The sequence below is a fragment of the Asterias amurensis genome, chromosome 7 (assembly GCF_032118995.1).
Source record: "Asterias amurensis chromosome 7, ASM3211899v1".
Taxonomy (NCBI): domain Eukaryota; kingdom Metazoa; phylum Echinodermata; class Asteroidea; order Forcipulatida; family Asteriidae; genus Asterias; species Asterias amurensis.
In genome coordinates, this window is record NC_092654.1 from 11004800 (window position 1) to 11028198 (window position 23399).

At 38.4% G+C, this 23399-nt stretch overlaps 1 protein-coding gene across 3 annotated transcripts in view; it reads right to left on the reverse strand.

Annotated features, from left to right (window-relative positions):
• LOC139939745 (solute carrier family 28 member 3-like) overlaps window positions 1–22771 on the reverse strand; it is a 34898-nt gene extending 12127 nt beyond the window's left edge. For 2 of the 3 annotated variants that reach the window (XM_071935841.1, XM_071935842.1), the window contains exons 1-8: window positions 22471–22771; window positions 13336–13488; window positions 8563–8846; window positions 6936–7077; window positions 5798–5989; window positions 3956–4117; window positions 2928–3184; window positions 189–357 (exon numbers count right to left, since the gene is read on the reverse strand). In XM_071935841.1, coding sequence (XP_071791942.1) covers window positions 189–357; window positions 2928–3184; window positions 3956–4117; window positions 5798–5989; window positions 6936–7077; window positions 8563–8846; window positions 13336–13488; window positions 22471–22743 — 1632 coding nt within the window. In that variant the 5' untranslated portion in view covers window positions 22744–22771. Of the gene's footprint in view, window positions 1–188; window positions 358–2927; window positions 3185–3955; window positions 4118–5797; window positions 5990–6935; window positions 7078–8562; window positions 8847–13335; window positions 13489–14504; window positions 14741–22470 lie in introns of those variants that run through there. The other variant, XM_071935843.1, reaches the window with a different exon arrangement.
• Window positions 22772–23399: the final 628 nt, after the last annotated feature.

Below are 23399 nucleotides of genomic sequence, written 5' to 3' on the forward strand. Positions count from 1 at the left end.
TCTCGAAATCAAATTCGTGGAAAATTGCTACTTTCTCGAACACTACATTACTTCAGAGGGAGCCGTTTCTTACACTGTTATATACTTTTACGTCTCCCCATTACTCGTCACCACGAGAGGTTTGATGCTAATAATTATTTTGAGTAATTACCAATAGTGCCCACTGCCTTTAAAAAAACTATTTTTACCTCAAAGCTGAGTCCTTCAATGCCAACGAGAACTCCGAGGTATCCCAGAATGCCATTGAAGAGAGCTAGAAGAGCCAAGAAGGCGATAAGGTTAGCTCCGATGTTCAAGGCCAACATGACTGCAGTGGATGCTCCAGAAGAGGCAGCCTCGATAACATTCCTCTCCTCACTGAATAAATAACAAAACACAAAAGCCGAAAATTAATAACTTTCACCCGATGTATTTCGAGGGAACAAGGTGGTTTTGAGACAGATAAATTTGTGATTCAAGGGGGGGAACATTTTTTTCAAGTGAACAGAACAATATTTTGAGGAAACAATTTTGAGATTTTATTTTGAGGGAACAAAAATGATGATCTGAAGGAATGAGGTTGTTTTCTTCCGAGGGAACAAAGTGGGGTTTTTTCAAGGGAACTTGAGAATTTATGAGGGAAACAACTTCCTTTTGTGTTTTCTTTTTTGCCTGTCCCTTATGGCCTTGTCACATGAGGCAACTTTTGCAGGCGACTTCGAGGCAATCAACTGCAGTGCATGCTACAGGATCACTGTGGTAGCACACAAGTAAATTTTAAAACATTGTCTTTACGATCCACAAAAGAAAAATCTTAACATTCAAATTGGAACGCCGTTTCTTCTTGGAGATTGCCTGGAACTGGTTGCCCATAAATTGCCTCGTGTGACATGGCCCTTAGGGTCTCATAATGAGCCTGTTCACAGCAAACAAAAAATAAATAAACCAGAAATAAAATCAACATTTTCATGAATTGGGAGGGTGCTGAGCTCAAGGAGTCTAACCAACATTACAGGTTGTATTTACTTAACCTTAAATATTGGTACTTTGGAACTAAGGCAACATTATAACATATCCAGGGGTGTGGCCTTGCCGAATGGCACCGACTGGTACTCATATTGTTTTGACCCAATTCAGTAGACGTCACAGTACCACAATAAATCTTGGTGGCATCACAGCGAACAACTTCGTTCAGTTATTTTGCATGGCAAAATATTTAAACTGACAATGTTTTGTCCAAACTGTAACATTTCTAGTTGCAACCTTGGAATCTTCAATATATCATTGAACTTTGCACAAGAATTCAAAGAACGCAGTGTGGATCGACAGTGAATACTTTTGTGAAAACCTTTCACCTCTAATGCAAGCCTTCTCGTATAAATCTAATTTAATCACTCACCTTCCCCCCCCCCCTCCATATTCATTGTTCGCCCCTTGCTTTTTCTGTGTGCATTCTGCCTCTCTATTCATGCGTCTGTTGCACTGTTTGTGTGTGTTGTGTCGTGTTGGAGATAACCTTCAAAAACGACTCTCCTAGGGTCAAATTGTCAGATCAACTATATTTTGCATACATGTACTTTTGTTGGTCATATTCTAACACATTTTAAAACATGTAAGTTGGATACCTGTGTGCTGTGTTTTCATTTTAGGCCTTGAGAGACTCTCCTAGGGTCAAAATGTCAGGCCATTAACTATATTTTGCATATACACGTAAATAAGCTTGGGCGATATCGATTTATTTTATTCACGATATATTGCCCACAATATATCGCGATATTCGATATAATCGCGATTAATTAAATTTGACATCATCAGTCTTCAAACTCCCAGTGAAAGTTGTAGAAGAGACAGTCATAGCGTAAGAGAGGTGTTCTAATGACCTATTCTTCTGGTTTTACTCCAAACCTACGGGGTGCAAGATGTCTCAGCTAGGAAATACATCGCGATATTTCGACACTTAATCGATATCGCGATATATCGCAACATATCGATATTTCTATTAAAACCAAATCGATCTGATATCGAAATCGTTTCCAAATTAGTATTGCGATATTCGATAATATCGTGGTATCGCCCAAGCTTACGCTTAATAACTCGGTGGAAACAAATCTAGAGTAAATGTACTTTTGTTGAAGTATTCTTACATGACCCTGAGTGAGTATACACTACAGTGGTTTCAGACCTACACTGGATCAATTAGTTACCAATGCAATAACCTTGGCCCGATTTGTGCTTATTGTGTAATAAGCCTCAATTGGCATGGGATCAACAGCTGGTGCCAATGTCATCGGGTCAGACCGTGACTAAACACAAACAATATGGTGGTCAGTATAGTTGTATCAGGTCTGATGTTTGGTCCATGGGAAAAATTAGGGACATTTTATTGAGTATAGGGGTTAATCTATATAATATACAAATTAGAAAGGTTTCATAGACTTTTTTTGGGCTATTACATGCAACAACAATGTTGATTATTTTCCGAAGGAAAAAGAACCGTATATCAGATTGAATAGAAAAAATTTGTCTACATATTTTTAAAATCCAGATACATGTAGGCCTGTGTTTTGGCAAATGACAGCAACATTGAAGAAGAAATCTTTTCAGCACTCACACTATGTCCAATGTACCCAGGCCATCAATTCGGAAAGACTTATTCTTAAAACAGAACCGTAGCCATATGTGTACATGTACATACATGTGAGCAAGGTTTAGGTAGCTTTGGAAACAATAATGGCCTGGAAATAACCAGCGGCACCCACAGTAATTGCCGGGTGGGATTTCAAACCATGACTTCTGCATTGCTACAGCTGACTACCAAGTAAGCCAGGTGACCGAATGGGTAAAAACAAACTAAAAACCAACATCTAGGTTAGTTTATAAAAAGGTTTCATGCATGAACTGTACTCCCCAAAACCCCACTACCATGTCCCTTCTGACAAAACACTTACCCTTTTGGGAGCTTAACTTGAGCTGCTGTCCTGGTCTGTGAAATCTCAGTCTCTGGGTAGAACAGCTTAGCAATGGCTAGAGCAGCGGGTGCCGACATCACCGAAGCTGATAGAAGATGAGAAGCGCTGATTCCAAACGAGATATACGCACCGAGAACGCTACCAGCGATGGTCGCAAAACCGCCAGTCATGACGGCGTGTAGCTCTGATCGCGTCATCTTAGGAAGGTATGGTCGAATAAGGAGGGGAGCTTCTGACTGCAAAGTTTTTAAAAAGAGAAAGAAAAGAAAATTATAAATTCTGAAATATTTCGCAGTATTGACAAACAGTGATTTGAAACTACTACTTGGCGACTTGTCTAACCATGGACAAGATTGGGTGAAACTTAAATTTAATCAAAAATTGGAGAGCAAAATCCTATTGGTCTATGGGGATGAAAATCTCTCAAGAATTATAATTTTTAAATTTCCGGGGTTTAGAGATAAAGTGTGTCTCAAGCCATAAATGCTCATCAGGCTGGTGTTTTTATCCAGTTTCATTGGCATTAATCAACTGAGAATATGTCTATTCCCCCTGGACAGGATGCCAATCTATTGCAGGCTAGTTCAATTTGTACTCATGAAGGGGGAAAAAAATTATGATAAGGTGCCTTGCTCATTGACACAAGTATCCCGACTGACCAAGCCAGGATTCCAACCCACATTCTGTAAATAATAGAACTTGAGTCCACAACCCTAGACCTCTCAGCCACGACCCCCACTTCAGACTCTTTAAATATCACCACATAACAAATGTTAGTCTTTGGTCTCTGTGATGGCAAGATAAGATGGTCTCTTTCAAGACAATCTGCAGGCTCAAGAAAAATTCACTCAACTGACCAATCACAGGCAAGGTCTACACTCAACTGACCAATCACAGGTCTGGTCTACACTCAACTAACCAATCACAGGCCTAGTCTACACTCAACTGACCAATCACAGGCCTAGTCTACACTCAACTGACCAATCACAGGCCTGGTCTACACTCACCTGACCAATGAAAATATTTCCAGCCGCATTCAATGATTCTGATGCTGATGTATGCATCGTTTTCTGCATTAGCCACGCCAACTTTGCAATAACAACTTGCATAACCCCAAGGTAGTAGAAGACAGAGATACATGCACTAAAATATATAACAACTGGTAAAACCTGAAATGAATAATGAAACAAATGGGGCTTGTTAGAATGGATGGGTCCCCACTTTTTTTTCTAAATCTGAAACTAAAAAAAAAAAAAAAAAAAATATATAAAAACATTAAAAAAATCAGTGAAAGCTTCAGAGTGCCAAGCTTGTTTACAAACATTTATGTTTATCTTTGAAAGCCCTACTCTACAATCTTGGCTAATCCGTATGTTTTTAAATTCGTTATCTAATGAAATTGATCTTACTGGAGTTGGATTCGAACCAACGACTTCCAAAATTAACATGTCGACGCTCTACCAACCAACATAGGGCTAGATAGCTCAGTTGGTAGAGCGCTGGCAGTCGCACATTAAACCGGAGGTCGTTGGTTCGAATCCCACTCTAGTCAACTTTCTTTGTTCAACCCCCAACATCATTAAAAATTTACCCAGTCAGTTTCCCTTGTGGTTTGTTTTAATATTGATCTTATTTATACAAAATATTTTTAAAAAGAACGACAAATGTTTTTTGGGGGGACGGGATTTTCGATTTAAAACTGGGAAATCCCATCCCTACCATATGCATGTCATCCCTGTTTGGAATTTTACCCCAATCATTTGCTCATAATCTCTTGATAAGCGTTGTGATTAAAAGTTGACCGAAAATACTTTTTCTCCACATATTAAAATGTATTTAGATAACAGCTGAACTGATCTACATGTAAGTTAATGCAAAGATCAAATATAGTAATTTTATAAATACACAATCAATATTTAAAAATGTACTGGCCGCAGGCCTTGTCAACCCTGGTTTTATGTTTCCTTTATCTTTTTGTATACATTTAGAAGGTCAACTTATATAAAATAGCATGATAAAGCAGGAATTGGGAAATATTATGACTGATTCTAACAGTCAACTAAGATGCACTGGTTCTTTATGACTTTCTACAAAACAATTGTTTTGAGGAGAAAAAGTTATTCTTTAACTTTTGTTTTCAAATCGCCTGCCAGAATTTGTCCACTGTACCCTCATTAAAGGAACATGTTGCCTTGGATCGGACGAGTTGGTCTATGAAAAGCGTTTGTAACCGTTTTTTATAAAATGCATATGGTTAGAAAGATGTTTTAAAAGTAGAATATAATGATCCACACAAGTATCACTCAAAATTGCACGGGTTTCATTTTACGTCACGAACTAACACGGTCGGCCATTAATGGGAGTAAAATTTTTGACTCCCATAAATGGCTGACCGTGTTTTTCGTCGAGGTAAAACGAAAACCACGCAATTTCGAGGCATATTTGTGTAGATCATTGTATTCTACTTTTACAACATCTTTCTAACCATACCGATTTTATAACAAAAGGTTACAGAACGCTTTTCAAAGACTAACTCGACCGATCTAAGGCAATGTGTTCCTTTAATATGTGAAAAGGAATAATTATTTGACTCGCCCGGCAGGCTGGTGAAGGGTTTTGACTCACCCTGTTGGAATAGGAAACAGGCACCCTTTTGATTGAGTTCTCAACGTTTTTATGAATGCGGTACTGAGAAGGGCTGACACTCAATACGACATTACGAGTATAACCCTGAGAAGATGGAAGCACTGCCCTTACGGTAAATCAAGCTCCATGAGAAAAAAGACAATCGTTGGGCAGTTCCTTTATTATTGTCCGAAGCTAAGATGGTTTATAGTCTAAATACTTACCTTAAACGCGAAGAAATGATCTTGGTATGAATCGCCAAAGACGAACCTTGACCCTTCATCTGTGAAATTAAGAAACGTTTGCACAAGATCGCCGAGGAATTCAAACACCTGGAACCCGATGGATGTACGTAGAATAAACAAGCCAAGAATAAACTGTAGTGCTAAGCCCCAGACTACTGGACGCCATTTGACCTGTTAACAGAGAGGGGGAAAACAAATTTAAAATGAGAATCAAAAATAGAGCAAAAAGTTGCAGTATTCAAAACAAATCGTAACTAATTTTGCTAAACAGACAAAACAGATCATCAAACACTTGTTGTTGCCACTGCCCTACAAACGCCCCCCCCCCCTACACACAAAAAAGGGAAAAAATAAAATCAAAATTTCCGACAACCCTTTCCCCCTGGAAATGTCGATACTTGATACTTGAAGGGATGAGTCACTGCTGACAAAAAAACAGGCATGTATGCTGTGATTTTGAAAGGGCGGGGGCACCGAGGCATTTTCTCCTTGGTATGGGGCACCTTGTGAGGAAATTGTTAGCTTCTACTAATGAGCAATTTAAGGGCACCAAGGCAATGACCAGGGGGCGAGGAGGAAATCGCCTTTTTTGCCTCCGTGAAGTACAGCCTGAAAATTTCTCGGACAGGAATCCAGATCTTAGGAGCTACATTCAATTGATAGAAAGTGCACTTTTTGATTCCCCTGGAGTTATAGATTCCAAGGAAGCTTTTGGGAAACGTATCCTCAGAGCATGACTTGTTCAAATTGGAGAAAAACACAGTATCTTAATAACAAGTTAGACTTTAAAAAGTCCAAGTTCAAATAAAAGTCTGAACTATCTCATCCTCGTACTTGACAGTTGCCCAGGCCTTATTCTTTACAGAGACAATGCAATTGCTTCCATGCCCCCTGGTTATGCATTGGTGCCCTTGAAATGCTCAAACAGTAGAAATTTACAACTTCCTCATACCATGCCCTTTACTGAGGACAGAAATGCCCTGGTGCCCTTGCCCTTTCAGTAACAGAGCATACAGGCCATGTTCCCACTTTTGTTCCCAGGCCTTGTCGCTACATTTTTTAGAATCAAACTCTGGGATTGTGTCTGCCGAGACAGATTATAAGAAGATTGACTTACGCTGCGAGGATGCTTTGAGAAGACGTAGGTAAAGAGAACGAATACAACGAGACCCCCAGCGGAGATCAGCTGGACGGGATTATCCCTGCATAAGAAGAACAGAGCAACGCCAACTGCAGCAACAAGTCCGAAGTAGAGAGGCCTGTACATCAAAAAGAAAAGAAATACATGTTATGTTAAAAGCACAATTCATACTAAAATGCACATCACATACATACTCGTAGTGTGTCTTGGCCTCGTGGTTAAGAGCATCAATTTCAAGTTCTGATGCTAAGTCATTGGAGTGTGGGTTCCAATCCCAGTCGTGACACTCGTGTCCTTGAGCAAAATAATTTGCTATAATTGCTTCTCTTCACCCAGGGGTAGAAATGGGTACCTGCGAGGGTAGAGTTTGATATTGTGAATGAAACAGCCTTCGGAGCGCCACAGCAGCTCGGAGCTGTATACTCTGAGAGAGATTAAAGAAATGTTATTGACCCCATGACCAGGGGACTTATGTAAAGCGCATTAATATGGTTTATTGTGAAATGCACCTAATAAGAATTTGTTATTATTACTATTATAGTATACTCAAAACATGCTCAAAAAAGGCATGAAGCCGGTCCAGAAACACAAGGGAAAGCCTCTCCTCTTTCATGACAAATGTCATCCAATTTCCGCAAAAGCTAAGATTGATCTTTTGAAGGGTTGTGTATCATTCCTAATTTCGAGGCAAAATGTGATGTCACAATACAAATCACTACAGTGGTGCTGACAACTCATCTGGGCCTGTCTTCATAAAGCACATAAGCACAACAACTTATTCAGAGGGACTGTATAGGCTTGGTAATAACTCTGAAAAAATAATGGCAATAAAAACTAACTTGTACATCAGCTTTAGAGAAAGAATAATGCATTTTGAAAAACAGTTCACTTCAAAGTACTGCGATTATAGAAAAAGATTGAACTTAAACTGTCAGTAGACAGTAACGTTTCTCAGATTGTGTATTCCAAGAGCAAATTATTCTTCCTGCGTTAACATAACCACTCCAGATTTCCGGCAATAGGCTAATCTAAAAAATGCTACCAGTTTTACAGTATCTAAAGCTACATCAGATTGAAACACAATGGGTTCCACGTCAATCTTCACCATCTAGATAACTGGATTATAGAATTATAGAATAATTGTTTTCTAATCTGTGAGTTGACTTAAAGGAACACGTTGCCTTGGATTGGTCCAGTTGGTCTTTGAATAGCATCTGAAACCATTTGTTATGAATTGCACAGGCCCCCTAATTGTTATGATACTGTTTAAAAGTCAAAATATAATGATCAACACAAACATGCCTCAAAATTTTTCCTTTTCTTCGCGACGAAACGCGGTCGGCCATTTTGTGGAGTCAAAATTTTGACCCCATAAGATGATCGAACGTGTTAGTTCGCGACATAAAAGGAAAACCGTGCAATTTCAAGTGATAATTGTGTGGATTTACATACTACTTTTACAAAATCTTTCTGATCATTACATTCTACTTTTAAAAAATCTTTCTAACCATAGCATTCATTAACAAAAGATTTCAAACACATTCAAAGACCAACTCATCCAATCAAAGGCACTGTTATTTTACCAAAAAAACATGTAACTTACCATCTGATATACCTCCAGTACTTGTCAACAAAGTTACCGCCTGGTTTGCAGGTAGCATTGTAGATGTCTTTCCCTGCGTAGTCTCGAATGACCCCATACAGAAAGAGACCGAAAGCTATGCAAGAAATGATGAACAGTACCATGGCCTCTTGGAAGTCATAGAAACAAGCATAGATGATGTACGCTAAGTAGAGAAGTACCAAGATGGTGTAGATGGTACTGAGGACGACGGACTTGTTATCAGCGTAGAACTCCTTCAGAACATCCAGTACACTGTCCACAAACTATAAAACAGAATATTTAATATGGTTTGAAACATTTTTAAACAAGATATCATTCATTCTGCCCAGCCTGTTGTTAGTTAACAAGCAGGACATTCTTTCAGAATTGAAAAGTCTCCCGAATTCGGGAAATCTACAACGGGATGGTATAGAACCATCCAAAATTTCAAAAAATCATCTCCGAGGAAGTATATAATAGCATACAAGGTTTAAAAAGAAATAACCTATCCAGCAAACTACATGTAGTGTTACTGCAAACCAAAATACATTTGATACAGTAACATGTCCTCACCATGCATTGCCTCAAAACAACAAACAAGTCATTTTAAATTTTTATTTATTTACTCACATTTATTATTTATAGTCCTAAACTGCGCTCGTACAAACATAGATCTTCGCAGTGTGATTTGAGGACCATACATTTTTATTTCATATTTGCATAATTAATTGATGTAAATTTACGATTTTTTAAACCACGCTCATATAGACCCTTGTAACGTGTCATGTGTGTTTTTTGAAAACCCTTTAACTTTTATGGGTTGAGGGCACCACAGTCAAGATTCTGGTTAAGATGTAAACAAGATTATGGCCTGGCGGAAAAAACTATACCAGTCCCTTGGCTTGTAGTTCAAAACGTTACTGGACCAGAGTTTCTTTTACAAGACAAAATTGAAATGAAAAAAAAAAAAACTTAAACAAGCACTGAGAAGATGGTTTATCTTAGTTGTATTACAGAATTGAAAGAGATTTATCCGACTGAAAGTCAACATTTGAACAGCACTTGACTGCTGGACTTTTGCAGTCTTGGATTTTTTGGTCGAGTGCTATAATCACTGACCTTGTAGTCCACAGTAAATTTTGAGCCCTAACAATCTAACATGAACAGGGAGCCATTTCATCTAGCAATTTTGCATTGCAAAACAATTTGCCTTGGAACTAATATTTTGTGCATAGGCCTATACTGAATGCAAATATTGAGTAGCACAGATGGTGATTTTTGTATTTGTGTAGCATTTTGCTCTGCTATACTTGTAAGGGAAACCATTCACTGCTGATGTATACTTGCATAGTCATTTCAGGGAAAAGTTAGTTTTGCAAAATGTAGCATCAGGTGGGGTATGCATGGCTCGGAATTCACGCTGGACCGCAGGTCCGAGGCCAGTGATTTTAGCTTCGGTCCAGTTAAGTTCAGCAGTTTTGTGTGTTTTTTATGCATACTATTGTAAATAATAATATGAAAAAAATTATCTTTCATTCAAAAAAGTGTATTTTCTCACTTTTAAATAAAAGTTATTGCCCTTTTTTTTTTTTTAGAGTAGTCTTTTTTGCTTTCTTTTTCCTACATGTACCAAGTAATCCAGTAATTGCCCACAATTCAAGCCTAGTTTTTTTGTTTATTCCAATACTTAAAGGGCAACACTTTCAAAATTTCCCAGAAAATTTCTTCCAGCAGCCCCACAATATAACAACAGTTTATCGACAACACTGGGTAGCACCAATAAATGGGCGTTATGCTAAGCGAGTCCAAAGAGCATTCAAGCAATACCAGGTGTTATCTAACCCTCATGTTTATACAACTGATATTTATTTACGTACCGATCCATCCTGCAAATAAATGAAGGTTCACATAATCTGTAAACGCGATGTTTGTTAATGTTTGAAGATGCTATTCAAAAGAGTGTACACGAGTGTAGGCAGCAGTACAGGCCTGATACAGTTACACACAATCAATGTTTGGATTGACTGTATAATTGTTTATTTTGGTCTTAATCTGCTGGGATTGGCACCTAACGTTATTGAACAACAACAAAAGGACATTCATCAAAATACAAGTAAAACTAAATCGATTCCTTCTTCTGAAATTGCTAATTTAAAGAGAAACGTTATTTATTGCTTACTAATTTCTTTTCTTTCTTTTTTTTCTGTTGTTTTTAAAGTATACATGTAGCCCAACAAAAATCCAATAGAAATTAGAAGGTTTTTTTGGTTAGTCTTGATGTCCTCAATCGTTGATGTATAAACTTGGGATATTTGTTTTCCTGGCATTTCCAATCCTATTTACGTTTTTCATGAATACTTTTTTTTTATTTTATACAAATGATGATGATGATGAAGAAAAAATTAGTTGGAGACAGTAACTGTTTTTGCTCTGATATTGTTCCTAAACTAGATTTGTCCAGAGGCCTTTGAGAGGGCAAGGCAGTTTTCATTTTGCAATTGGAAAATCTTGAGGTCCATTAAAACGGGCACCCCGGCAGGGCCAAGACCACAACAACAGAGCAGTTGTACACTGGACCAGTGATTTTATTGTTGGGCCAGAAAGTTTACTCTATAGTCTCTTTTCATGTTTATTCCGTTCTTGTAAATAAAATCCTGATCCAGTAAAAATTCTGAGCTACAAGAACCTGCGTTCTGGTCTTCTGCTTCTGGATTTTAACCCCCCAATTCAAGCCCTGCAAATGACATGGCTTTTGATCAATCGAGGTCTCCCTGTTATAAAATTCAATGCCTGTTTCTCTCAACAACACTGATCAATTCTCAACACTGGTACACAAACTTCTCAACAAGTCTGTTGAGTTCTTGAAATGGTAATTTGTTGTAGCAAGGCCGTTTTCATTTTGCAATTGGAAAATCTTGGGGTCCATTAAATGAAAAAAGGGCACCACAACAACAGAGCAATTGTAAACTGGACCACAGGCCTAAAAGGCCAGTGATTTTAATGTTGGGCCAGCAAATTCTAGTCTCATTTTTTCATGTTGATTGATTCCGTTCTTGTAAAGTGAAGATACAGTAAGATTCTGAGCTACCAGACCTGCATTCTGGTCTTCTGGATTTTTACCCCAATGCAATCCCTGCGAATGCCACGTGGCCTTCGATCGTTGAGGTCTCCCAGTTATAAAATCCAATGCTCGTTTCTCTAAACAACACTGATCAATTCTCAACACTGGTACACAAACTTCTCAACAAGTCCGTTTGATTCTTGAAATGGTAATTTGTTGTAGCAATTTCGATACCCCAAGTCACCTCAAGTTACATACAATACATGTAAACAGTGTTCCAGGAGGATGAAAGCTACAAACATCAGCAGCACAATCTACAAAGCAAATGACCACTTGATATGCAGAGATAACAACAAGGAATTGAAACCAGGACAAAGAGGTCCCGAACCCAACTCCAGATTTTGGGGAGCCATGCAAGGACGACTAATGTGGTTGGTGGTTGGCTATTGGTTTTTTCGCTATTCAGCTATTCACAGCACAGGAAATTGTTCATTGTGGTATTAGAGTGGTTGGAAAGATGGCTTCAACAACAAGTCACAAATTTGCTCTGTGTGTGTAAACTGTAAAAAAAAAAAAGTACTTGTAGGCCATCTGCGAATCTGTAAAGGCCTGGGGTGGATTTCACAAAGGTAGTCCTAACTTAGGACTAGTCCTAGGCACTGCTAAGAGATAGGACCAGTCCTAATTTCGGACCAGTAACTCATCCTAACTTAGGACTGGTCCTATCTCATAGCATTGCCTAGGACTAGTCCTAAGTTAGGACTACCTTTGTGAAATCCACCCCCAGATCACACAGGCCTTGAATAACGAGACCGAAAACGAGAACAATAAAAATGCACGCCCTTGATTGGTTGAATAAGCGTGGGCGTACATGTATTCTGCATGGAGCAATTCAACTAGTACTAGAATGCGTTCTCTTTGCATCGTTATTGTTCTCGTTATCGCTGTAGTGTGACTCGGCCTTTAGGATGTATTCTGAAAGAATTCAGAGGTTCCATGTGATTCCTAAAGTAGAATACAATAATCCACAAAATATATGCCTCAAAGTTGCAGGGTTTTCCTTTTAAAGCCATTGGACCCTTTCGGTAAACAGTATTGTCCAAGGCCCACACTTTGTGCACCACAACTTCTATATCAAATCTCAAACCTGTGAAAATTTAGGCTCAATCGGTCATCGGAGTCGGGAGAAAACAACGGAAAAACCCACCCTTGTTTCCGCGCGTTTTGCTGTGTCATGACATGTGTTTAAAATAAATCCGTAATTCTCGTTAAGGAGAATTTATATTGTTTTGCTGTTTTCTCAAAAAGTGAAGCATTTCATGGAATAATATTTCAAGAGAAGTCTTTCACCATTGCCTTCTGTAAACCCTATAAGTTATTTGTAAATCTGTGAACTTTTTTTTTTTTTCTGAACCGAAAGGGTCCAATGGCTTTCATTTGTGAGTGTTAACATTATCAGTTTTTTTTCTTGAGTAAACTATTCCACAAACTAGCATGCCATGGTTGGAAAACCATTCAATTTCAAGGCATATTTGTGTGGAGCATTACATGAAATTCTGCTTTTCAAACTTCTTTCTAATGAATATGCCTTTAAAACAAACCGTGTCAGTTGCTTTTACAATATACCAACTTGCCCAATCCAAGGCAACAGATCCCTTTAATGTCAAATCTAAGTAAAGAGTATCATTTTTGAAAACCACTTGAAATCTTACCGTCCAACATTTGTTTTCACTGGTCTCACTTCCCTCTTCCACATCATCCGCAGCTCGTTCGGGGTCATATTTGCTATTTTTATTTCCGGATCTAGGCGAAGCTTCGAATCCTGGGTTGTCTAGGTCTGTCATGGGGATGCCGAATTCAGAATCCTGTTGGAAAATTGAAAATAAAATATAGTAACATGAATGAAGGTTTCAATAAAATATACAATTTTACCATCCACTCAAGAGCAATATCATTTGCAGGTGGTGGCTGGCTGACCTGGGCCCAATTTCACGACCGCTAAAGACTGCAGAAATCTGTGCTTACGATCACCATTCTCAGCTTGCAAGGTAAGGGGTGAACTTCTGCGCTAGCTGTACTTAAAGCGACAAATGCCTAGGTACACACGCACACAAGCCAAAATTCCCTGCTGACTTGTGAAATATGCTTGACGTAAACTTGAAAATTCTTGCTTCCGTAAGCGCTGATTCTTTGCTTTCGGTGTAAGCAGAGCCATGAAATTGGGCGCAGATGCTTAGAAGTTTCAAACCACATGGATGTACAGTGGACCATTGGCAAATTCAGAGTTCCAGTTCTATTGGACCTGTGATTGGACCTCCGGAACGTCCCACTCAATATTCAAAATAATGTGCAAATCTACTTTAATACAAATGCTCCAGTACTTCAGCACAATGATGCAGTCTTGCAGAACACTCAAGCAGAACACTCAAGCAGTCCACTGGACTTAAAGTCCTGTGCGCCCGAGTTTCCATCAGGCATGCAATTGCAGGAGCTTGCCAAACAAAAACTGTAACTAAAAAACCTGTGCTGAGGAAACTTCTTTGCACAGCAAGACTGCGTTTTAAAATTTGTTAATGGCACAGTTTAAAAACCAAACACGAGTAAATCAGCTGATCTGCTACATGTGGTTGCATGCCTGAACGATGAAAAATCCATCTGGAAGCCAGGGTGTGTTCTGCTTTTGGAAAATGATCGGTGTTTAAGTTGAACTGCAACTTAGTGACTGTTTTTAGAAGCATAAGCTGAAACTGACCAATTTCAACAGATCAAAACAAAAAACAAAAAACTTTGCTAGGGTAAAGGTAGAGCCACCTTCTTCCTCTCTTCACTGTCTGTAGATAAACCAGTGAGCCTATTACTGAATACAAACTTGTGTGCTTACAGCTGGTAAAATATCCATGTGGTGGTCACTCTTAACTTCAGCCATCTTACTAATCTCAACAGACGCTTTGAAAACTCAAAGTGAGAAAGACCCTGCAATTAAAAGACTTGCACTTGCAGATTCAGCTAAACTCTTTTCAGAGCAAATTGGTGGCAAACTTTTTTAAAGCATTCTCCAGACAACTACACACTGCGGCCCGCTGGTAGAACCAGGCTAATACTGCTCGCTAACTAACACAAATATAGCATTTAAGACCAATTGCTATCTGATGCTGTACAATTTACATAATAATCAAGTACAAAGGTACAACACACCATAGAGCAACTGCACACACAATGCATAATCCTTGACGTGGTAGGATGTGTATTTTGCAAAGTAGGGGTACAATTTTCAAGGTGATATTTTTAATTTAACAACGCCAGTTTTGAAAGCTGACATTTCCCCTGTTCCTGATACATCTTCAATTGTATGGTGCCTATCATCATAAATAAAACATTATTTTATCAGTAGAGTGCTAAAATATAAATCCTTCTCAACAGTCAATTTTTTGTCTTCAAGAGGGGCCCCCTATTCTGAAAATGGTTGAGTCTGAAAACTTTTGTGGAACTGTCCGAGTGCATTGGTGAATTGCTGAAGCTGGAATGGTGACCCACCCAGGAAGGTGCTATTTGCATTGTGTGAATAAAAACCTGTTTTAGGGAACACAATAGTTTGAGGTGTGCACACAATATGTTCAGGTCCAGTAAAGTTTCACAATTGAAAACCTCCAGGTTAAACAGGCTGTATGCATTTCAGAAATTCATTGCTATAGGTTTCAATGAAATTGACCTGACTACAAAATTTGTAACTCACCAACACATATGATGAACACAAAAACACAAATTATTTAACATTACAAATAGGGCCAGGAATTTCATCTTTGGAAGGGCAAGGCCTGGCCATATTCATTCTGTAAAAAAAATGGTAGCTCAAAAGTTTTAAAACTGTTCTTCTACTGGACCAGTGTTTTTTTATGACCAGAATCTAAATGAGAAAACAACTTTCCGTAGTTTAGGCTATAACATATAAACTGTTTTTAACTGTACTGAGGAAAGATCTATTTCATTTTGCAGTATAAATGGATTTAGTAGACCTCAATGAAAAATAAATTGAACGATAATATTTAATCAGCCTTACAATCAACAATCAAATTTTGTATTTAAAAAAATTATATACACAGGGCTTCAACCGTGAGACATTGCTTTTCAACTAAAAAACACAAGATAAGACCCGAAGCTGGACTTGTCCGGTCAATGTGTTTACTGATTCCGCATGTAAAAATCACTGGCCTCGAGTCGGTTGGCCAGTAATTCTGACTCAGCGAGACCTGCAAAGTGCGAAGTTCAGTAACGCATTGACTGAAAGCCATATTTTCTTGAGAAATTGGTTACAAATTTGTGTATATTCTGTTATAAATGATACTGGTTTGCAGTAACACCATGTGTGTATCTACATGCCAGGTAGAGTTTGCTCTTACAGAAATGTTTTGCTTTATAACACACCTCTTGCTTTTCCTGTATTCTGTTTGGCTTTAGAAAGTAGAAATTACAATTTCCTCAAAGGGTGCTCTTTACCAAGAAGAAAATGCCTTGGTGCCCTTGCCCTTTCACAAATGAAGCATACAGGCCTAACCAGACACTTTTTTGTTATTGAATACTCTTATTCCTTGGAAATGTATGTTTGGTATTTTTAATAAAAGTAAATCCAAATTAATTATTATGAATATTATAAGAATAAACGTGGGACAAGGGAGGCAAAAGATAAAAACAAGATCAAAACGCACAAATCCTTGTTAATTTTGTTTTTCTTGAAAGCTCTGCTCTGCTCAGCTCAGTAAACTATGACGTACATGTACATGTAGGTCGGCAGACAGCAGGTCAGGTGAGGTACATTTTAAAGGAACACATTGCCTTGGATCGGTTGAGTTGGTCTTTGAAATGCGTTTGTAACCGTTTGTTATAAAATTGATATGGTTAGAAAGATGTTGTAAAAGTAGAATACAATGATTTACACAAATAAGCCTCAAAATTGCGTGGTTTTCGTTTTACCTCGTCGACTAACACTGTCGGCCATTTATGGGAGTCAAAAAGTTGCCTCCCATAAATGGCCGACCGTGTTAGTTCGCGACGTAAAATGAAAACCGTGCAATTTTGAGTGATACTTGTGTGGATCATTATATTCTACTTTTAAAACATCTTTTCAACCATATAAATTTCATAACAAAAGGTTTCAAACGCTTTTTTATTGACCAACTCGTCCGCTCCAAGGCAACGTGTTCCTTTAATGTATTTATATAGCGCAACGATCAGGTGTTTCTGCAAGTCATGGTCTACTAGACAGCAAGTAAAAGACAAGGTGAGCTTGGGGCATGATTTAGTGGTAAAGTACAGCAGGCCTGATACTTCACGGAGGCAACGAAGGCGATTGCCTCCGTGTCCCCTGGTCACTGCCTTGGTGCCCTTCAAATGCTCCAGTACAAATTTGCAATTTCATCATAGGGTGCCCATTACCAAGAAGAAAATGCCTTGGTGCCCTTGCCCTTTCAAAAACAAAGCATACAGCCCTGGTACAGTGACATTGAATTAGAAGTCTAATCCAGTGCCAGGTCACTAGGCTTTTTGTTGTTGTTTTTTACTTCTTTGTTTTTTTTTTGGGGGGGGGAAGCACAATACCCGTTTTCTTTTGAAATGCAGGGTTTGCCTTGCCCTTTAACTTTTTCAGTTTAGTATATTTAGCAGTTCACGAGTCCTGTATTTTTTATTTTTGAAAGGGCAAGGGCACCTAATTTTCTCTTTAGTGAAGGCACCCTATGAGGAAATTGTAAGCTTCTATTGGAGCATGGGCACAAAGGTAATGACCAGGGGGCATGAAGGGAAGGCAATTGCCCCCGAAGTATCAGGCTCCTACATGGTTTTCGAAAAAAATAATGCTTTTCTACACTGCACTAGACAGCCGCAGCACTTGCAGATAATTATGACCGATCCTCAGCCGTTTGAATTGGCCAGTGGACCAACTGTAAAGGGAGAGCGCTGATTATATTATGATGATTGGTTTCCATGTTATGTTTCATGCATGAGAAAGTATTTGAGAAGTGTTTACTGCAAGTTAAGTGCCATTTGGGCAGCATATCACAGGGATAACTGCATCACAAAAATCTAAACACTCAACAATAATGGAAGAGGGAAAACACTAAGTACTTACTGTTTCCATTCAACTGCAAAAATCGCCCCCAAATTGTTTTGTTTTTGTCAACAACGTGTTATTGAACACGGTAGAAACTCAAAAACACTTGCTATCACAATGCAGGGCAGGCATAGGATTAGGTAGATGCCGCAGACTCTGGTTGTGATGCCTCTTTAAAAGTTTCCCATAGACTGAAACATTTTCCAATGGAAGTGCCGTTTGCAAAATGAAAAAGGCCTTGCCATCTAACAAGAAAATGATTTGGTGTTCTTAACTTTTCAAATAGAAAGCATTGTCTCTGTTTTCACGTGCAGGCAATGCCATTGACGTGAAGACAATTTGTTTAATAACTCTCTCCCAAGCTGCAGAAATTGAAAAGAGAAAACAGCTGTTTTGTTTGCATGGCTTTACTACATGTTTACAACATGGCGGTAATTTAAAGGAACACGTTGCCTTGGATCGGTTGAGTTGGTCTTTCGAAAAGCGTTCGTAACCGTTCGTTATAAAATGCATGGATAGAAAGGTGTTGTAAAAGTAGAATACAATGATCCACACAAACATGCCTCGAAATTGCACGGTTTTCCTTTTACCTCGTCGACAAACACGGTCAGCCATTTATGGGAGTCAACTTTTTGGACTCCCATAAATGGCCGACCGTGTTAGTTCGCAAAGGAAAGGAAAACCACGCAATATCGAGGCAAACTTGTGTGTATCATTCTTTTAAAACAACTTTCCAACCATATTGATTTTAAAACAAACGGTTACAAATGCTTTTTATAGACCAACTCGTCCGATCTAAGGCAACAGCTGCTGCCCTAAAGTCGCGGTATTTTATTTCTTATTCGAGATCTGGAAACCCATTTTAAAATGCAAAATTGTATCACTGATGTTTGGATCCCATCAGTCACTCAGTATTTTTTGTAGCCAAACTCGCCGGAAGTTAACCAGATGCATCAACTAGGCCTATAATCCCCTTGCATATATTTTATGTCAAACAACAGAAAAACAAAAAACGTGTGTAGGCGCTATGCGCACGACTCTCGGCCAATGATGGCTCTTCATTAACCAAAGTCTGAATTAGAGCTGCGGGGACTTCTGACGTCAATATGCAAGGGATATTTTATGCTAATTGTCAACCATGCACTATGCAGGTATTACTGTTGCCATGAGACAAAATTTTCCCACATTAATTGCCCATTACTAGGGTGGGGGGGTTGCTGTGTCCTTGTGCAAGACTGAATGAAGCCCAAGAAATGCTAAAACCAAAACATCACATATATTACTAGCATGCAATTGAACTGTATAATTTATCTTACAATGAACCAAAAAAGCATTGACTGCATACTGTCATCAATGAAATTTAAGTTGATAGACCTACACAAAATGTAGTGACAGTGTCCGCGACAAAATTCTGTTTGCGCTGACTCTTCATTGCAACTACACTACACTCACAAACGCACAACTGTACAGATGATTGTTGTAGCCCCCTCTGTTGGTCAGATTGGGAGAGGCAACAATAATTTTATCTTAGTCAAGGCTGTGAGTCACACATGACAAAGTACATGTAGTCATCATCATTAGCTAAGAATAATTGTTTAAAAAGCTGGCTTAAATACGACAGTTCTCTTGGAGTGTGCATCATTGTTAGTATCCAGGAATAGAAAGAGTCATAAACGATAATTTCTGAGTAATTTGCAATTGTTGCCTGGCAATGTTTAGTCTGTTTTCTCCAAATGAAAACACTGTGTGTCTACTCCAGGCCAGAGATACAATAAGGTCTTTACTTATTGTCAGCTGCAGTTGGTTGTCTGCAACTGCATGACAAAAAAACTCTATATATTATGACATTTTCGTGGTTTTATTTAGTTGATCAGTATCTAACAAAAAATAAAGTTATGAGTCTCAAAATCTGAAATGAAACTGTTACCACCCTTCCAATGTATTGCTTTTGTGTATGTAAACAATAGCCCCAAACAAAACTTTTAAATCCTGTGGCCTGGCAGAGAGTGGGCAATGTACTTTTACTAAAAAATGCATTGTTTTAACAGAAAGATAGAAACTGAATCAACATATTGCCTTCATATTTCCTTGCCACAGGTTTACCTCGAGACCCTGGTTACAAAACAATTAGGTTAGACTATAAACAGTTTTTTAAAATCAAATAAGCCCCCAGTCCTGTGCAATCTGGACCACTCCTCTTCAATGGATTTATGTGAATTCCACATAATACATAATTATAAATAAAGAAACAAAATGGAAAAATAAATTATACTAGTATTATTTTTATTTATTTTTGCATTGGCGAGCGAATAATGCTACACACAGCTTGTGCATGGGGAAACCCTCCTTTCTTATAAGAATGTACTTCGAAAGATAAAACTTCCACAAATTTCTATCCCAGTTCGCGAACTTAGATTATTTTAGACAACCTTGAGTTTGGACTCCACTCCACAAATCCATTGATCTATGTAGAGCCGACGAACATTCAAATTAACTTGACTGCGTTAGGTGCATCGGGGATCTATTTATGGAGGTGGAAACCAGACATTGACAATCTGCTTCCAAGAAAAACAATAGGCAACAACAAATGCTAGTGCAGCCCGAACATTTGCTGTCACACTTGGAGGCTCGTGAATAGCGCCAGATACCAGCTTTTTGAACCTTTCAGTTAAAGGAAGATAACAAAAAGCACTTTATGTAATCCACCATAAACTGACAAGATCAGCCATCTGGATCACACACCACGAGTACAGTGAAAAATTTATTACAAATGTTGCATCGATGCCAAAACAAAAATGAATAAAACGCTCACTGAGCGATAAACTCAAAACGCGAAATAAGATTATTTATTTCTCATCAAATATGACATTTCAGAGAGAAATATTTCAAGGGATGTTTCCAACTATCATCATGATTAGACCATGTAAAGTAAATGTAAATCTATGATCTTCCAATTTTTGTTTCTTACCAATTCTGTAACGATCCTTTAACTAACTGCAGTATTTACCTTTGACCTTGTATGCCAAAATACTGTGTGTTTACAAGTACGTACTATCATGATCACCTTCAGTCTGTAGAAATGCATCATTGCATGCAGGGCCAAATTTCATAGAGCTACTAAGCACAAAAATGTGCTAAGCATGAAATTTTAGCCTGGATAAAAACAGGATTACGAACAAATTTCCACATGATTTTCAGGATTTTAAGCAAACGGCTGAATACCAGTAACAATCAATATGCAACAAGTTTCATGCTAGAAGCAAATGTTTGTGCTAAGCAGCTCTGTGAAATTGGGCCCTGTCATTGTCTATCTTTTTCTCAAATGAAACCATTGTGTCTGTATAAAGACCATGGCCGATGTTGCATAGCGACCTACAACTTACCAGAGTGGAAATAAGAACAGTTCCAACCATGGAGGTACGTTCTAACATCAAACTCTCAAACCAGGGGCAAAGCAAGCTTGAGTTGCATGTTTTTTTCCCTGAATGAATTTCACTCGCGCACAAGATACATTTCTGGAAAGCGAAAGAAGCTTCGGCTCCAAATCTTTTTCATTTGGCTGTGCTTTATTTTTTGTATTTCAAATGTGCTACTATATTGTAATTAAAAAAGAACAAGCCTTCAAAAGATTTTCAAATTCTAAAAAATAATAAAGTCAAGTCCTGTGCTGTCGAAATTTCAGTTTCATCTTCCTAAATTAAGTTTATTAACAGTCGACAAGGGACAGACAAATTCATCCCCGACATGAATGCTTAGTTAGATTTACTTAGTAATAGTAGTACTGACAAATGCCCAGCTTTCAGAATCACATTTACAATACATTTACAAACAAAATTGAATTATCAGTCTGGCCTCTTTATTTTTTTAACAAAGTCCATCCATGATATTGATTCATGAAGCAAAATGAGAAAAAACATTTATTTTGTACCATTCGTCAGTTCGTGAAGCCAGCCCTGTCTGTAGTAGGTGCATACTTAAACAACTTTTGTGTGAGCCTATAAACTTAACTAATAACTGAATCTGAAACAGCAGCACACTCAATTCAGATACAGAGTTCAATGCAACAGAGCACAACAAAAATAGTCCAGTGACGATCATCACTGTTGTGTTGTTACTGTAGTGTTCCCCCCCCCCCCCCCCCTACTACTGTACTAGGCCTACTCCTAGAACTATTTCGGTTTCGTCCGGCTATCGGGAGACGATAGCCGGACGAAACCGAAATAGTTCTAGGAGTATACTACTACCTAGGCCTACACTTTCAGATTTGTTTGGACAAATTTCCCTATCCTGCCTCCACTTTTTCATTCAGAATTACCAAAAGGAATACCTCCTTTTAGTAAATTAGATACTTATTTATTTCAATACGACTGAAAAGGTGGTTGCATGATATGGACAATTTTTAACGAAAATGACCATGGACGAGACCGTGAAAATACTTTGTTGTGGTTTTATTTTGGCGCGTTTGAATTTGGCGCCAGTTGGGTTTGTTTCCAAACCCGAACACATCCGGATCCAATTCGTCAGTGTTTATCCTCATTAACGATACTTTTTCACACTTATTTTCAAAATTGTATATTGGCTAAGTATCACAGAACAACATTTTGTTAATCAGGAAACAAAGATTCACGGACAAATTCTGTATGGGAGGAAATCGTGTACAATGTTGACAAAATATTTCCTGATGCTCGTCATTTACACTGCGTGTGGACCACGTGAAGAATTCGAGACAAAATGTTGCACTTACCAGTGTTCTTGAGACGGGTTTTTCACTCTTTTTGGGCGACGACTTTCCCCAAGTAATAGACTCATCTGGAGGAAAATCTATCGTTGTTGAGAAATGGCCCGAGTCGGGGTCGTATGTTTGTGAATACTCCATTTTGTGGTGAAAATGGAGAGTTATTCCAGAGACCGGTTGGTTAACAAGGAGGGGATTATTGTAAGAATGTACCCACTCTGTGTGTGTACAAAATGCATACGACGTGTGTAAATTGATTGTGTGGGTTGTTGTACTATGCATACAATATGCGCGCGGGCGCGAGAGCCGATCATCGGTGCAAAAAATTTATGAATGGCAGACCTTCAGTCGATTAATATTCATTAGGGCGCGTGACGACGGTTGGCCATTATTTTGCGCCAACCGCAATCATTTTGGCTATGGGGGTGTCTTTCTTTCGCGGATCGAATATTTCACCACTAATTCTACCTCCATGATTTCACAAACTAAAAGTGCTGTTGGAAAAAATGTTCTATTAGAAAACCAGGTGGAATAGTGCCCTAAGTATACTTTTCTTGATGGAATAACTTGTGTTATAAGTGTTATCTCCGTGTATATTTTAAAATACACTTAGTATTGGTGGGGGCATGGAGGTACATGTGTCATTTAGTGATAAAATAAAAACAAAATACACTTTTTTATGTAATATTCTTTGGCCCCTTTTTAGTCAAGTGTTTTAACGTGTCCCTCTAAATCATGGAGATACCCTCGGAAAAATGTAAACAAACGTTTTGAACACCCCTATCATAATGGTAGCACCTTCTGCCTACGTAAGCGATTGCATTGATGTGTGACCAATCTCTGTTTACATTTTACAGGAAGTTGTGAATTTCTTGGAAGTTGGCCAATTGTAGTGTTACCAACAGAATCTTGTCTGACCCTAGATACCGAGGGTACCT